Raw genomic sequence first — 16908 nt, forward strand, 5'->3', positions numbered from 1 at the left:
ATTACTGAACCTGTGCTCATAGTCAAAGAATGTTAAATTGGTTTCCCTCTGAACAGGAAGAATAAAAGGTTGTGGTAAAAAAGAAAGTTGTGTTTGTTTAATGAAAAGAAGTTTTGGAACCTTGTCTGTTGTGATGGATTGAGATGGCTGTGGATGCATGGATTCCGGTTCATACCTACAGCCTATGCACTAGGAAGTTGCTGCCACCACCTCCAACCAAAAGACCACAGCCACTTTTGGGATTAAGCCTGCACATGGAATCTGGGGGACAACCAAGCTACCTGCCAGCACCTCGCGTCACTGCCAAGGAAGTCTTTGGCCTGCTTCCCTTTTCGGCTTTGTGCCATAGCCTGTAGTGTAGAGGTGCTGCCTTGCTCGTGTGGAAAAGCTCTTTGAACTTGAAAGTCACTTCAGTCAAAACCCAGTGTTCATTTTAAAAAACAAAAACTTGTGGTCTGGGTAAGATAGTAAAAGAGGAATAAGAAATGGAATGTTGAAGGAAAATCAAAAGATTATTTCACATTTGAATATCTAGGCAGTTTCTAAGTGCAGATATGCCCAAGGAGAGATGAAGGACAACTGCTTGAAGTGTGGAAGAAAAAGCTGATTGTTTCCATAGTGGGAGGGAAAATATCTTTTGAACACACGCGCACACATATATGTACCCTGTTTTTTCAGTGACAGGGATTCAAGGCGGCTTATGGATAAAAATAAGAAATAATCTCTCTTTAATTCTTTTTAGTCACGTGTTAGAATGGTTAAACCACATCACCAGGTGGCAGTATTCATCTTTTGGATTTAATAGCGGTATTTATTTTATGAGAAGAGGTAACTAGTGTGGGAGCAATACCCTGACACTAGTTGCAGTGGACTTAAGGAAACAGAAGCGGAGTGTGGTAAAATAAAATTAACAACACTGACTGTTTCCCCCAGCCATGTCATGTCTGAGTATGTGCGGATGACAGACACTGAGCGAGACCAGATTGACCAGGATGCCCAGATCTTTATGAGAACATGTGCTGATGCAATTCAGCAACTCAGAACAGAAGGTAAATTGATTAAAATAATGTGTGAGTTGTGCCAGATGTTTAAATCGTTTATCTGCGAAGCATAATGCTTTTGTGTTTGTTTGGTTTTTTTAGCACACAAGGACATCCATTCCCCGCAAGTGAAGCAGCACAGAGAAGCTGTCCTAGATTTCATTGGAGACTATTTAAAAAGTATATATTTTTCTTGAAATTGTGGTGTTTTTTATTTTGTCTAGCCATAATTATTTTCTTTAAGCTTAGACCAAAATGCTGTGCATCGCTGTAGCCTTTTCATAAGTGCTTCCCTGTTTCCGTTGCTGGGACAGCTAGACAGCCAGAGTTGCCGGGTGACAATAAGGCAGTGGTGTAGGGAGGAAAGTTATAGATATGTTGTGTCCCAAGTAACATTTGTGGGCAACTGGAACCTTGAATTTCAATGCACACAAGTCAACTGGCTTTAAAAAAGCAAAGCAGATTTCAAACTGACTTTGGAAGGAAAGCTAACAGGAGAAGAGTTTAAGTTAACTTGTTAGGGTATCCCTAACAAGTCCACTAAAATTAACAAGCCCAACAGAAATATTACAGTATTGTTGGGGAGTTGCAAGAGGGAGAAAAATACTTTTTTTCTCCCTCTTGCAACTTAAAGAGGGAGAAAAATACTTTTTTTGTGCTAACACTAGAAGCCTTAAAGTCAGAATAGATTTGAAGTAAGAATATTGAACCCTGGTGAAGTATTATCACTGGTATGGATGACCCTGGAGGTTGGGACAGCACTCCTTTGCTAGATTGATATGACATCCTGAAGTGTAGTTAATACTAAATACTGTAGGTCAATAGTGGTAAACTACAGCCCTTCATAGTTTTGAACCTCTGCTGTGGGATGCGGGTTAGACTGAAGCTTAGTGTAGCTTTCAACTACCCTGCAGTGTTATCTATTCCTTTTGTTAGGAAACAACAAGGGGGGCACATAATAGAAATTTTATAAAGTTATGAACAATGTGAAGTGAACTTTATTCTGTGCAGGCTACTTTTCTCTTAATAAAAAATTATAATTCATGCCTATTCAATAAAATTGATTGGTAGTAAAGTTCAGAACACACAACTTTGATAAAAACCATTTATTACGTATAGTGAGAACATGTCTACCAATGACTATTAGCTCTAATAAGTTAAAAATTGATCCTCTGTGTTCAGAAGTGCTATATCAAAGAGGTAGCATATACTACAGAGGTGGTATATTGTCAGTCAGACATCCATCATATTCAACCTGTGAGTTTTACAGGTACATCCGGGTGGTTCCTGATCTAGCAAGACATTTTTTATGTTAATGTATACCATTTTCCTCTTGTTTACATGGCATCTTCATAACTATAAAGGAGTGTGTAAGCTGTATTCAGAACAAAGGGCTATCCGGGTCAAGCGAGTAGTTGATAAGAAAAGATTGTAAGTAATATTCCTTTAAATACGTGCTTTTGATTTTCTTTGGAACTCTCATTAAATTTGTGAGCAGGTGAAATGTCTCCATGATAAATAGGTATGTTCTTCATTCACATGCCTCAGAAAGCCAAACTGCACCTTACAAGGGATGCACGAAAGTGCAGATTCCCAAAGAGGAAGGTGCTCCTGCTTTGCTCCTCCCCAGTCCTTTTCATTTCTTCACTGCTTTGGTTTGATTTAGTATGTCGTCAGAATCTGAGCTTGTGTATAAGCTCTCTCCTCACTAACCACAAATCATAGCCAAGAACAAACCTTGGCTGCTGCTGAAGGAGAGAGCTTAACCACAAGCCTGGGTTTGAATGACACCCTAAGACATGGGTAGGCAAACTAAAGCTCGGGGGCTAGATCCGGCCCAGTTGCCTTCTGGACCGTCTGGTGTGGATCTGATTGTTTGGGCTGTGCCAGTGCGCGCGTTCAGCGGTGCCTCCTCCCTCCCTCCTCCTGGCTTCTCCCCGCCCTGCCTAGAGCCGAGAGGAAGGGGGCTGGGCTTTGTTGGTGACAACAGCAGCAGCGCTAGCGCTCGAGCGGCCGCCATTGTAAGCAGGCTCAATTCGGGCTTTGTTGCTGCCAGCCCCTCTCCAGAGCCCTTCTGTGCGCCGCTCACAAGACACAGGTAAGCAGTCACCGGGGCTCATCCAGTGCTGTGGAGAAGGGAGGGGAGAGTCGGCGGGGGGTGGCTTACCTGAGTAGAATATGTCCTTTTATTTAAAATGCATCTCTGGGTTATTTGTGGGAATTCGTTCATTTTTCCCCAAAATATAGTCCAGCCCCCCACAAGGTCTGAGGGACAGTGGACCAGCCCCCTGCTGAAAACGTTTGCCAACCTCTGCCCTGAGACAAACCTTGGTTTACTTGAATACAACATGGGAGTAAAAAACGTTTGGGGCAGAGCAATACAGATGCAAACCCCTCTCCAGGAATTTGCATGGTCCCAACAAGCCACCCATAGCTTCACTTACTGCAGCTTGCCCAAGAAGGCGTTCTCCCTCCTCCATCTCTCTTTCTCATGCCCACATACTTTTTCTTCAGTTTTGAGTGTGACACAAACATTGAATTTCTTTTTACTTTCTTGTAGAGTTGGTTTACAACAACCTTCCAAGGGTTTCGTTTGTTTGTTTGCTTCCCTCCATTTTTATCTTGCCTTTGGCGTTCTGTAAGGCTCTCAGGGTAACTTAGTTTCATTAAACTCTGCTAAGGGTTTGCCATGTTAATTCAGCAGCAAAGTGAAGTATTAATGTGGGGAAATGCATATGCCTGGATGCTTAGCCATTCTTGCCTCATGTCATTGAAGCCACTGCTGTTAGACCTCATGTGGAAAAATGGGAAGAACCATGTTTCTCTTATTTCCAGACACATCATTCATTATAGAATAGAAGCATCCTTTTTAAAGATCTGTATGTGGCTCTTTGGGGAAAGCAATTGCAAAGTTCCAGGTGCCACCAGAGCAGCAACTGTTAGCTCTTACTGCATGGAAGGAACTTGACGTTACAGAGGCAGGCCAGGAGGAGGTGTACCTCATCTGTTGCCTTATCATATGGCACCACAGTGGCAAATTCTGTGTGTATAAACCTGCCCCAACTTTCCTCCAGCTGAAGGGAGAGATGTGCTATTCCAGCATAATGGACCATGGTATGAGCCTGCAGCTGCACTTGATCTTGGTTTGTTTGCTCTTAATTGCTTATGTATTTGCTCATTTAGATCCAGGCTTGAGCCAGAACAGAGTGATAAATCCAAAGTAACTTCTTCTCCTGAAAGAACTGCTCAAACAACTTCGGAAGATTCTGAAGAGAAACTCACTTGTGAAGACAACAGAGGTGATATTTCAGTCCTGTTCTATCTCCATGTTCCACTTTTTAGAGGTGGTGTGTTTGTATGTGATGAGCATTTGCTCAGGTTTTTTGCAGATTGGCGTTTGTTGATTCAGCAGTAAACAGTGGGTTTACTGGAGATCATGGGACAAATGGAAGTGCGAATGCGCCCAGAGTGTGACATGGGGAGAAACATGTCTATTTTGGCTTTCCCTGAAAGACCTCATGGGAGTGAGGGAGAAGGAGACTCTACAGACAGGGATGCATGGTTTCTCCTATGAGGCTTCAGCAGCATATGGGTCAACTAGAATAATTTCAGTCCTTCTTGAACTGACGGAAAACAATGCATCCACTATAGACTGGGTTACTCCAAGACTGGATTTCCGCAGTGCACTCTCTCTGGGGTTTCCCTTGCACTTGATCCAGAAGCGGCAGTTAGTGCAGAGTGCTGCAACACTCCCAAGGCCTTGTCAGCATAGAACCAGTGCGCTCAGAGAACTGCTTCTGGGCCAGGTTCAAGGTGTGGCTATTAGTACGCAAAACCCTTAATAATTTGGGACCAGTTTACCAATGAGATTGCCTTACCCCACATGTGCCCTTTTGACTGCTTTGATGGGCTGAATTTGCACCACCACATATGCCATATAATACCCATCCCACATTTTTAAGAGCTTAATTGTTTAGTGTGGCAGCGCTTACACTCCCTATCTGTTGAGATCAAGCAGGTGCCTTCACTGTACAGTAGTACCTCGGGTTACAGACACTTCGGGTCACAAACTCCGCTAACCCGGAAGTAGTACCTAGGGTTACAAACTTTGCGGCAGGATGAGAACAGAAATCACGTGCCAGGGGTAGGCCCCCATTAGCAAAAGCGGGCCTCAGGTTAAGAACAATTTCGGGTTAAGAACAGACCTCTGGAACGAATTAAGTTTGTAACCCAAGGTACCACTGTACTCCTTTTCGGTGTTTGCTAAAAGCATCCTTGTTCAGACAACCCTACCTCAATTAGAAATCTGTTTTAATATTTTAATTTTTGTAATTTTTTAAAAGTAGGGTTGCGAATGTTTTCTTGGTTTTACTGTTCTGTCGTCTGTAAACCACTCTGAGGTTCCATTACAATCAAGCAATGGATAAATTTTCTGAAATAAATAAATAAATGTGCAAATGTGAAAATCGCATCCCCCCTGTGTTTCCTGTAGGAGACAGGCTGCTATGGCGACCAGAGCTAAACTGGGACTAAGGGCACCTGCTTCTGTGAGCTCTCGCCTTCCCCTGTTTCTTGATATTCATCCCGGTTGCAGTTGCCTAACAATAAGAGCACTGGCATTGGTAGTACTTAAAATTAATTGGTTCCTAGGGGCTAATAGAGGGAACTGGGTGGAATTAACGTTCTGTCTGCCAAGCGTTGCATCTCGTCAGGTGGACCAGTCGGCCCACTCCTCTCCCCACCTTGCTGTTTTTGGGGGTTCTCCCATTCCCCTCTCAGCCAATTTTGGGTAACGTAGGGGAAGCAGGGGAGGCCCTGTTGTGTAAGCAGAAGTCCTTGTGTGTATTAGATTACTCTTCCCCACTCTTTCTCTGTTTGTAGTTCTGTTTTGTGAATGTTGTAAATAAGCATAGGGCTGTAGGTGATAGCTGGCACTTTTAAATGAAAACCACTCTGGCTTTTTGTTCAAAGTGTGGATATAGTTAAAGCAAACATGGCTATATCCTTCAGTTAAACAAAACAATATGATTTCAGAGCTGTGTACTTCACCTAACGTAGCTTTAGTTTGCAGAATTGGTACCATTTAATGCAAGAGAGATTATCTGCTTCTGAATAATAAGCAGATATTCTGTTCATAGCACCGGTGTGTACCTTACACAGGGAAAGGCTATTTCTTGTCAAACCAGCATCATTTCCCTTCCCACCAGTTCCTTCAGGCAGTGTCATTTTTTGAGGTAGGTCATCAGTTTTTGTAAAGGTTGCACAAGAAGGTGGGAGATGGAGAAAAGGCATTTCCGGAAAAAGCTATCAAACCTCTGGCATTTGGGGATAAAGTTTTTTAGTTTTTAGTGTTTGATGTTGTATTGTGTTTTTACTATTTTTGTTGGGAGCCATCCAGAGTGGGATATAAAATAATGTTGTGTTGTTGAAGCGTAAACAGAAGGGATATTTTTTTAAAAAATCAGGAAGTAGGAACAAAAGATATGGAACTGGGTGTGAATTAATGAAACCACTGCCACAGTGTCCTTTCTCTTGGCAGATCAAAATGAGAAGGTGACAGCAAAGGTTGAAAGGATTTTAGCTGGGGCAATCAAAATATTTGACTGTTGATTCAAAACCCTAAAATGTATTTTATATAATTGACTTTTTACTTTTATTCTTTATATACCGTATTGTTGTTTTATTGCTATGGCCGATGGCTGACGCAAATAAAGAATCATTAATTTTTAAATGAATACATAATAGTAAAAGAACCATGGAATACTATGTTAATATATAATCACAGTGGAGAGACTCTTGCTTCTCCCTTGAAAGAAGAAATGTAGCTTTGATTTAATGTGGTAGAGGCCCTTTCCATGCCAGTGTCACTGTTCCAAAAATGTTTCATCTGTCTTCTTCAGCCTTTGTTTTAATAAAGAAGAGAACAGTAATTCCAGACACCATGCCTAGTTACAGAGCCTAACGTGGGAGGTGTCTTTCAGTATAATATCGCATCCAGAATTGTTTTTAAACAGAAGTCTCCTGAAAGGCTTCCCAAGAGAAGTGAGCATCTCACACGGCAACATTGCCGGTCTAATTGAAAACACTTTCAGAGACAAGAATATAAACAAGTACAAATTAAGCAAAACACATCTCATTCAAGGATCTTGGTAGGAAAATAATGTTCACAACCAATGGCAGGCTTCAAACATAAAATAAAGTGCAGCAGTACCCTATCTAGTTTTGTACCCCTTGGAAAATTGAACAGCCAACATGCGTAAGTTGAGTATGGAGACTTTTAACACTATATCCCAGCAGGTGCGTTTGGTGCCTTAACTCAGGGGTCAGCAACCTTTTTCAGCCGTGGGCTGGTCCACCGTCCCTCAAACCATGTGGGGGGGGCACACTATATTGGAGGGGGGGAATGAACGAATTCCTACGCCCCACAAATAACCCAGAGATGCATTTTAATTGAAAGCACACATTCTACTCATGTAAAAACACCAGGCAGGCCCCACAAATAACCCAGAGATGCATTTTAAGAGAAGGCGATTGGGCCACATCTGGCCCTCAGGCCTTAGGTTGCCTACCCCTGCCTTAACTGATGTTACTATTTGCCAATGTTGAAAATATCAGAAAGCCACTGGATTCCATCTGAAGGAAAACAAACAGAAACAGCTTGGGCTTTTCTATGTGAATGTTAAAAGGTAGAGGGACCCCTGACCATTAGGTCCAGTCGTGACCGACTCTGGGGTTGCGGCGCTCATCTTGCTTTATTGGCCAAGGGAGCCGGCATACAGCTTCCAGGTCATGTGGCCAGCATAACTAAGCCGCTTCTGGCGAACCAGAGCAGTGCACAGAAACGGTGTTTACCTTCCCACCGGAGTGGTACCTATTTATCTACTTGCACTTTGTGCTTTTGAACTGCTAGGTTGGCAGGAGCAGGGACCGAGCAACAGGAGCTCACCCCGTCACAGGGATTCGAACTGCCGACCTTCTGACTGGCAAGTCCTACGCTCTGTGGTTTAACCCACAGTGCCACCCGTGCCCCATATGAATGTTACATTACACTAAAATATTCCACTCTCCCAGAGAGGTAATTCTTTTGGGGGTAGAAGTGTAAGCATGGGTCACTCATCCCCCCAAATCCCCTTTATGTAATGCAAGTAGGCAACTAATAATATCAGGAGTGCTCTGGGGCACGTTCTAAACAGTACCTTTTTTGCATAATTTAGAACTGTCTGCTGATCGAATGTGGATGATTCTCTGCCGCAGGGAACAGCATAAAACAGCTTTTTTAACACCCTTCTAAAACAACTTTTTAAGCACTGTGAACATTCAGCCACACACTGATTCCTTTTTTTAAAAATGTGAAGCTTCCATCCCTCCCACCTTCCTTTGCCTTGTTTCTGCAAGCAGGCACAAAAGGGTTTGAGGTAACCTCAGCTTTAAACCTTCTGAAAGTGCAGCATCAGTTAAGAATATGAGCATCTCAACATCTCCAATAAGAGGAAGAAGTCTGGTGGCAGGAATTAAAAGCTGGCTTTTAAAATTGAGGCAAATAAAATTATGGACAGTTCAGTTATTGCTGAACTAGGAATAATATTAAATAGGTCTAGCAGTTTTTGGCTACATGTTGAGCATAGTTTGTCTCTTCTTTTGCAGATAAGAATGTGATAGATGAACACACTAATTTTGGACTTTGGGGTGATGGCAAAGGAGAAGATGAGCTTTCACCTGAAGAAATCCAAATGGTAAGTTGTATTTTCTACCAGTTTGTTGACTTTCTCCCTAGCTAGCTATATCTACGGATTTTGAAAATGAAATAAGTCCAATGCATGCACTGAGTCATTTGCCTTTTCTGCTAAGCAACGCTTTAACAAATGCACCCTGCATGTTTGCTTTTCTTATTCTTTATGTCAGGACCTGCTTAAAATTCTTAATCATATGATTGGGAAGGTGATTGTTGTCAAGCCATTATGTTCATGGGAAAGTATTTTGCAGCAATTAAGACTGCCCTTTAAGATTTTAAATTATTGCTTTAAATCTCTACTATAAATAGTTATTTCCGTTCACAAGCAGATGGAGCTATTCTAACATTAAGAATCATAAAGAAACTTCCCAAAGAAGATACTGTAATTTCTTATACTTACTTTTCCATACTACCTCTGGCCTTCCAGATGTGGATTAATTACAGCTCCCATCATCCATTGCCATTAGCCATGCTTGCTGGGACGGATGGGAATTGTAGTCCAGCAACTTTGAGAGAGCCAAAGGTTCCCCATACCTGGTATACGATGAGGATATTATTATGAATCCACTGGTACAAAAATCACTTAAGGACATTTTAAGGGCCTTCCATGCCACACAATGCCATTGTTGCATTATGATGGGATTTCAAGCTCAGTGCCTCTCAAAATCAGAGGGATCAGTGCTGCTTTCTGCTCACCTGGCCCCTCCCTCGTGGTGTGGTTGTGCTAGACCAGGCAGGCATAGGCAAACTTGGCCCTCCAGATGTTTTTGAGACTACAGTTCCCATCATCCCTGACCGCTGGTCCTGTTAGCTAGGAATCATGGGAGTTGTAGTCCCAAAACATCTGGAGGGCCGAATTTGCCTATGCCTGGGCTAGACCGAGGACATAGGCATTCGGGGCTAGGAAGGGGATACAGTGCCACCAGTTTCCCTTCAAACTTAATTGCTTACCTTTTCTGATTGCTTATTTGGGACCATAATTCTGGAGACGTCCACTGGCTCATGAGTTTTGTCTTTCAAGAGATGTAAGATACAGCAGCATATGACCATATTTTGACTTAATTCTCTTTATGAAATCAGTACACATGTTGCTTAACCAAATCTCTACTTACCATGCCTTTAACCAGAAATTCAGTCATTTTCTGCCTGTGATCTTCTGCCTCCATTTTGATGTTTAAAACTGAAGGTCTTTGTTCTCATGTGAATGAGGGGAAATCCAATTTTTGTACACAATCACAATACATCCTATCATGATTGCAGTAACACTTCAAAGTCTCACTGATTTCAAGGAAAGAATTAAGAAAGCCCTTTAATCTTTGAAATACAGTGGTCTTGCAATGCTCCACTCTGCCTAGATCATACCTGTAAGCTCTTTCTCTTCAGTCATGTAATTGAATTTTAAAGCATCCAGCTAATTAGCTAAGTGGATTTCAAACATTTTCTTTCTTCTCTTTATATACTCCTTTATATCAGGAAACTTAGACTGTCCAATTTCATGAAAATTATGCTAATTTAAACTAGCTGCTAAGATGGAAAGAAATATTGAAAACACTGCAGAAGTTTTATATTAAAATGTGTTTGGGAAAATTGCAACCAAAAGGGCTGCAGGCTGGTTTACGAAACATTTTTATGCGATAATTTGAATTTTCCTTACCCCCGTTAACACATTAAGGACTTTATAGTTCTTATAAGAACACGGGGCACTGTTTAGTTAGATAAAGTAAAATATTGTTCTGTTCTATCTAATTTTCCCAAGCTACTTTCATTTTATTGTTTTGTTCTCTCGGGGAAATAATTTGTTTTGCATTTGAAAATGTCTGTACTGGAACAGTAATAAAGGACTTTATTCTGGGTAATATATCCTTTGAGTAATCCATTAAAATCAGTGGAACTACTTTGTGTATAACTAATGTTGGATATCACCCTCTGTAACTAACTCAGGCTCTCTTTGTGCCATTATACAGGTTATCACATTACATCATCAGTTTGCAACCACTTGCCTTATTTCTCTTAAGAAAATCTGTGTTTGAGCATTGTAGAATCATATTTCCAGTTTCTATCATGTAAATTATTTTGAGTATATACTGCTCTGTCCAACTTCATATTCATTTGACTGCTTTGTAATAGATTATTAGTCCAAGAGGCTTTCCAAATGCTAAATTTATCTAGGATATGTTTTTGAGGATTAAAGGGTCTTCCCAAAGAAACATAAAAGTGAAAGTGCTCTCTATATTACAGGTTACTTTGCTTCAAATAGGAAAGCAGTGAAAATCCTGACTACTCTTTCAGAAATTAATGGGCCTAATTCAGCATTGTAAAACCCAACATTGACTGTGGTGTAACTTACTCAGACTGGTAGAAAGTCCCAGGTTCCTGGTAAACTGTATTTTTCCATGTATAATATGCCCCTTATTTTGGGGGAACTCCAAATTAAGAAAACACCCCTCAGCACTACCCATGTATAAGACAAGCCCCAATTTTAAACCTAATTTTTTTGTAAATAAACCTAGTCTCATACATGGAAAATACAGTAATTATCAGCCTTCATAAGCAGTCATTGCTGCTCAAGTGTTTGTGAATGCTTCATTTCCAGAGGCTTTGAATCCCTGCACACCAAATTTCATGGTTTATTTTGTGGTGTGGGTTGTGGGTGTGCTTGAGGGTGGAATGACCTTTAAGCCTCATATTGTTGTTATTATTGTTAACTTTCTCCTTCCAGTTTGAGCAGGAAAACCAGCGCCTTGTCGGAGAAATGAACAGCCTGTTTGATGAAGTGAGGTACAGCCTTCCCCGCACCCTCGCCTGCCCTTGCGGCACATAGAATGTGCTTCCCAATCCACTTTATGTACATACATACATTCATATGCCACCTTTCCATGCTCACGGTCGCACACAACATGAAAACGGATACATAACAGGCAGCCCTATTTAGGGAAGCTTTTAATGTTTAATAGTTCCAGTTACAGATAGGTAGCCGTGTTGGTCTGCCATAGTCAAAACAAAATAAAAAAATTCCTTCCAATAGCATCTTAAAGACCAACTAAGTTAGTTCTTGGTATGAGCTTTCGTGTGCATGCACACTTCTTCAGATACACTGAAACAGAAGTCACCAGACCCTTCTATATATTATATATTATATATTATATAGAAGGGTCTGGTGACTTCTGTTTCAGTGTATCTGAAGAAGTGTGCATGCACACGAAAGCTCATACCAAGAACTAACTTAGTTGGTCTTTAAGGTGCTACTGGAATGTTTAATAGGTTATTGTGTTTTTTGGGGACGCGGGTGGCGCTGTGGGTAAAAGCCTCAGCACCTAGGGCTTGCCGATCGAAAGGTCGGCGGTTCGAATCCCCGCGGCGGGGTGCGCTCCCGTTGCTCGGTCCCAGCGCCTGCCAACCTAGCAGTTCGAAAGCACCCTCGGGTGCAAGTAGATAAATAGGGACCGCTTTCTAGCGGGAAGGTAAACGGCGTTTCCGTGTGCAGCTCTGGCTCGCCAGAGCAGCGATGTCACGCTGGCCACGTGACCCGGAAGTGTCTTCGGACAGCGCTGGCCCCTGGCCTCTTGAGTGAGATGGGCGCACAACCCCAGAGTCTGGCAAGCCTGGCCCGTACGGGCAGGGGTACCTTTACCTTTACCTATTTTAGTGTTTTGTTGGAAGCCGCCCAGAGTGGCTGGGGAAACCCAGCCAGATGGGCGGGGTATAAATAAATTATTATTATTATTATTATTATTATTATTATTATTATTATTACTACTAATTATTACAACAACATGACAAAAGTAGTAATTGCCCAAATTACCAAACTGTGATTTCCACACAAAACGCAAGAAGATCTAAAATAAAGATATGGAAAAAACAACAGCAACTACTCCCCACCAACAGAACACCCCAACCCCCCCCCCAGCCCACGAGTCTGGTCAGCAGCCTCAGCTTTTGCAGCTGGAGTCAGTCAAGGCCTTGCCCTCTCAGGCCAGGTGGGAAAGGCTTGCAAGGCAGGGAGCAGGTCTCCCGGGACTCACAGCCAGGATGGCCTCTGGCCTCTTTGCAGCCTCAGCCTTTGCAGCTGGAGTCCGTCAGGGCCCCTAATCTCAAGGTCGTGGATTCAAACCCCACATTGGGCAAAAGATTCCTGCATCACAGGGGGTCGTACTAGATGACTCTTGTGGTCCCTTCCAGCTCTACAATTCTATCATTCTAGGTGGGGAACGGTCTGCAAGGCAGGGAGCAGAGCTTCACAGCCAAGATGTAGATATAGTTTCACAGTTTCTTTTCATAAATCTGCTGCTAGATCAGTGGAGCTGAAAGATTCTTTTTAATGAGCTTATGCACAATTTGAACCACCCTTCATGTTTGCTAGTTTTTTGATAAATTGGACAACACAGTTTTCTGACTAACACCACCTTATACAGAGTCAGAAATAGGTCATCTTGCCCATTTCAGCTATCTTCATCCTATCTATCCACTTTTAACGTTATAGGGATACTTCTCTCTCTTTCTATTACACACCAATACAGAAGCTATTAGCTAGTGATATACTGAGTTAATATTTATTTTTCCTAATCTGCTTCACTTGGCTTGCAATTCTCCATTCATAAGAAATGCTCCATATTATGTTTACTTAAGTTTGTAAGAAATTTAAAATGTTTGTACTTACACGGCTTTTTAATTTTTTTAAATAGACAAATTGAAGGGAAGGTGGTTGAAATATCTAGACTTCAAGAGATATTCACAGAAAAAGTCTTACAGCAGGTAAATACCACAGGAAGGTGGTTGATTGGCTCTTTGTATTCTAGTATTTTTCCAGTAGGTAAAAAGGCTGCAGTTAGAGAGGCAAAATGAGTGATTGAGCACAAAAAGGCAGGCATAGTATAAGAAGAATAAAATGTGAGTTCCACAGGGACTCCACTGCACTGAAGGGGACTTCTGCAGCTCAAATGGGCTTTGGGAACATGTCCTGGACATGTGCAGGGGCATTGTTGGGGGGAGGAAGAAGAAGAAGAGGAGTTTGGATTTGATATCCCGCTTTATCACTACCCTAAAGAGTCTCAAAGCGGCTCACATTCTCCTTTCCCTTCCTCCCCCACAACAAGCACTCTGTGAGGTGAGTGAGGCTGGTGACCTCACAAATAAGGATAGTTTTATTCCAAAGAATATTGTATATTGGGCAGATTTTGTGCCCTCCTCCTCCATTTGATCTGAAAAATTATTCAAAACGCATTCCACGTACAGTGGTACCTCGGGTTACAGATGCTTCAGGTTACAGATGCTTCAGGTTATAGACTCCACTAACCCAGAAATAGTACCTTGGGTTAAGAACTTTGCTTCAGGATGAGAAAGAGGGTGAAGAGGTTTGAAGGTGCTGCTACATGACTTCAGTAGCTCCAGGTGTGCCTTAACAGCTAGCTCTGGCCTCAGTTTATGGCGAGCAGAAACTGATAACAGGCCACTTACCTTTCATAGCTTTTATCTTTACATTTATTTCTCATGTGAAAAGGAGGTAGGGGTCTTATTAGACCACAAGTTGAACAAGTCAACAGTGTGATGCAGCAAGCAAATGCTATTCTAGGCTGCATCAACAGAAGTATGGTGTTCCAATCAAGGGAAGTAGTAGTCGTGCTTTATTCTGCCTTGGTCAGACCCCACCTGGAGTCCTGTGTCCAGTTCTGGGTGCCACAATTTAGGAAGGATGTTAACGAGCTGGAAGGTGCTTAGAGGAAGGTGCCCAAGATGATCCAGGCTCTGGAAACCAAGCCTTATGAGGAACAGTTGAGGGAACTGGGTATGTTTAGCGTGGAGAAGGGGAGACTGAGAGGTCAAGGGCTGTCACATGGAGCAAGCTTCTTTTCTGCTGCTCTGGAGGCTAGGACTGGAACCAATGCATTCAAGTTGCAAAAAAGGAGATTCCAACTAAACATCAGGAAGAACTTTTTGACAGTCAGAGCTGTTTGGCAGTGGAACAGACTCCCATGAGAGGTGGTGGACTCTCCTTCCTTGGAGGTTTTTAAGCAGAGGTTGGATGGCCATCTGTCACGGATGCTTTAGCAGAGAGTCCTGCATTGCAGATGACCCTCAGGGTATCTTCCAACTCTACAATTAAATGATTCTGTGCAGTTTGATTATGACCTGTTTTTTACGTTATATATTTCAACTTACTTAAAAGGAAGCCGAGATTGACAGTATCCACCACTTAGTTGTGGGTGCAACAGAGAACATCAAGGAAGGAAATGAAGACATAAGAGAGGTAATGTCTGCTTCCCCCCCCCTTTTTTTTAAAAAAATCAAATACTACTTGACCTTAACAGACTGCCTGTAATGTATTTTGAGAGAACACTGACACCCTTGTTAGTCAAACACATGGTCCTTCCTCCATAAAGCCACTTTTAAAATGTTCTTAAGGAAAACAAATCTCATCCCTGGGCAAATAATGGCATGGTCTGTGGGCTTTGCTTTCTCCACATCAATAGGAAATAAACACCCATTTTACATGAAGACTTGAGAAGCTTCTGGTTTCAGCAGCTGGGTCTTGAAAAAAAGTGAAATTGTGGCAATAGTCTGAGTATACTTAGTGCTTACTAGAGAAAGCTATTTCATCCTTTATCTCCTGTTTGTGCATAAAGCCTTGTGCATAAAACTGAGCCAGATGTTTAATCGAATTTAAGTTTTTTCAGGCTGGTTACTATGTTGTTGTTGTTTAAAAAAGGGTGTCTAAAATAGGAAACTCCCGGTAGATGTAACTTTTCACCAGTGGCCTAAGAGGGCCTTTCACCTGTGATATGACCCAAGATTTGCACTTTCATCAACCCAAAGTCTTGCTGCTGCTCATTCGATAGGTGGCCTGCCCACCTTTTATAATATTTCATAGCAGTGATCTACGTCAGCCCCCTGCAATTCACTGTGCCGTATTCTTAAAAGATGTGATTCATCTGGTCCAGGTCCTGCTTACAGGCTTCCCATAGGCATCTCCTTTGGACGCTGGGCTGGGTGGGCCTTGGGCCTGATCCAGCAGGCTCTTCTTATGTTCACGTGCAGCTAAAGATTTGAAGGCCTGTCTTTAGCCATTACTGCTAAATAATAGTATTCAGGGCTCAAACTGGAAAAGATTTTGCCCTGTCCTGAATTAGACCCTTTTGAGAGAAATCATGATGTATTTTTCCCCTACAGGCAATCAAGAATAATGCTGGATTTCGTGTGTGGATCCTCTTCTTCCTTGTGATGTGTTCCTTTTCTTTGCTATTCTTGGACTGGTACGGTAGCTAACCCTGGCCTATTCATTATTCATATAGCCCTGACCAAAATCTGCTGAAGATGTTTTCCTTACAAAGCAATACGTCTTGTATTTCATGCACCATCATGGTCGAAATACCTTGACCAGACATGTGCATTTCTACACCTCCTGCTACAAGAAGTACTGGTCCAACTGGAAGTTAGGTTTAGTGTAAGTTCACACAGGGAACTGTTGTAGTGCATCAACCAACATAGCTTTTTAGCTATTTACCCAATATTTTATCACAATGGTCTCTTTCTAAATATTTTTGCACACATGGATTGCTGGTGGGAGTTTTGCAGTGCTGCTCAGTGACCAAGCCAGTGGAACTCACTGAAGTTCACAGCAAGTCCTAGAGTCTCATCTGTCAACAAAGTTCATACGTGACAGGTTGAAAAAAATCAAACTGATGGCCTAAATGAACCTTATTCCAGAAAGGCAAAATAAATTCCAGATTGCATTGAAAAGGAAAGGTTTGACTGTTTAGAATGTGATTCTTTGCAGTTGGCATTTCAATTTACAACAAAACTGCTTTCCATTTCTTTCTTTTTACATAAATGCACCACTACAGAGAACAAAGTAATCCAAATTCTTCAATCGTAGACATGTAGAATAATCATCATAGGAAAACTTGAGGTGAATGTTGCCATACGTACAGTGATTGGAATCCTTCATTTTTGATTGATTTTAAATGCAATAATACATATATCTATGTCAACATACTAAGCTTGAGACTTGTTTATCCTCCTTTTTCTTTATTTTACACAGAGTGAAAATGTCAAAAGTTACATGTGAATTTACATTCAATAAAGTACCTGACTACTAGGAAATACAAACATGGTATAGTTTAATATGTTTATATGGGACCG

General features: G+C 41.8%; 2 protein-coding genes across 2 annotated transcripts in view; one reads left to right on the forward strand and one right to left on the reverse strand.

The window, feature by feature from the left end:
• Nucleotides 1–12188, reverse strand: part of C3AR1 (complement C3a receptor 1) — a 330535-nt gene extending 318347 nt beyond the window's left edge. Inside the window, exon 1 of the mRNA XM_083698364.1 lies at nt 12055–12188. The gene's annotated coding sequence lies outside the window, so the exon portion shown is untranslated. The remainder of the gene's footprint in view (nt 1–12054) is intronic.
• The window catches only part of STX18 (syntaxin 18), a 46444-nt gene extending 29569 nt beyond the window's left edge, over nt 1–16875 (forward strand). The window contains exons 3-11 of the mRNA XM_083698443.1: nt 934–1049; nt 1143–1220; nt 2405–2471; nt 4224–4339; nt 8685–8773; nt 11492–11550; nt 13455–13524; nt 14936–15016; nt 15937–16875. Of these exons, the coding sequence (XP_083554569.1) occupies nt 934–1049; nt 1143–1220; nt 2405–2471; nt 4224–4339; nt 8685–8773; nt 11492–11550; nt 13455–13524; nt 14936–15016; nt 15937–16032 (772 nt within the window). The 3' untranslated portion in view covers nt 16033–16875. The remainder of the gene's footprint in view (nt 1–933; nt 1050–1142; nt 1221–2404; nt 2472–4223; nt 4340–8684; nt 8774–11491; nt 11551–13454; nt 13525–14935; nt 15017–15936) is intronic.
• Nucleotides 16876–16908: the final 33 nt, after the last annotated feature.

This window comes from Podarcis gaigeae (assembly GCF_964106915.1).
Source record: "Podarcis gaigeae genome assembly, chromosome: 9".
NCBI classification, from domain to species: Eukaryota; Metazoa; Chordata; class Lepidosauria; order Squamata; family Lacertidae; genus Podarcis; species Podarcis gaigeae.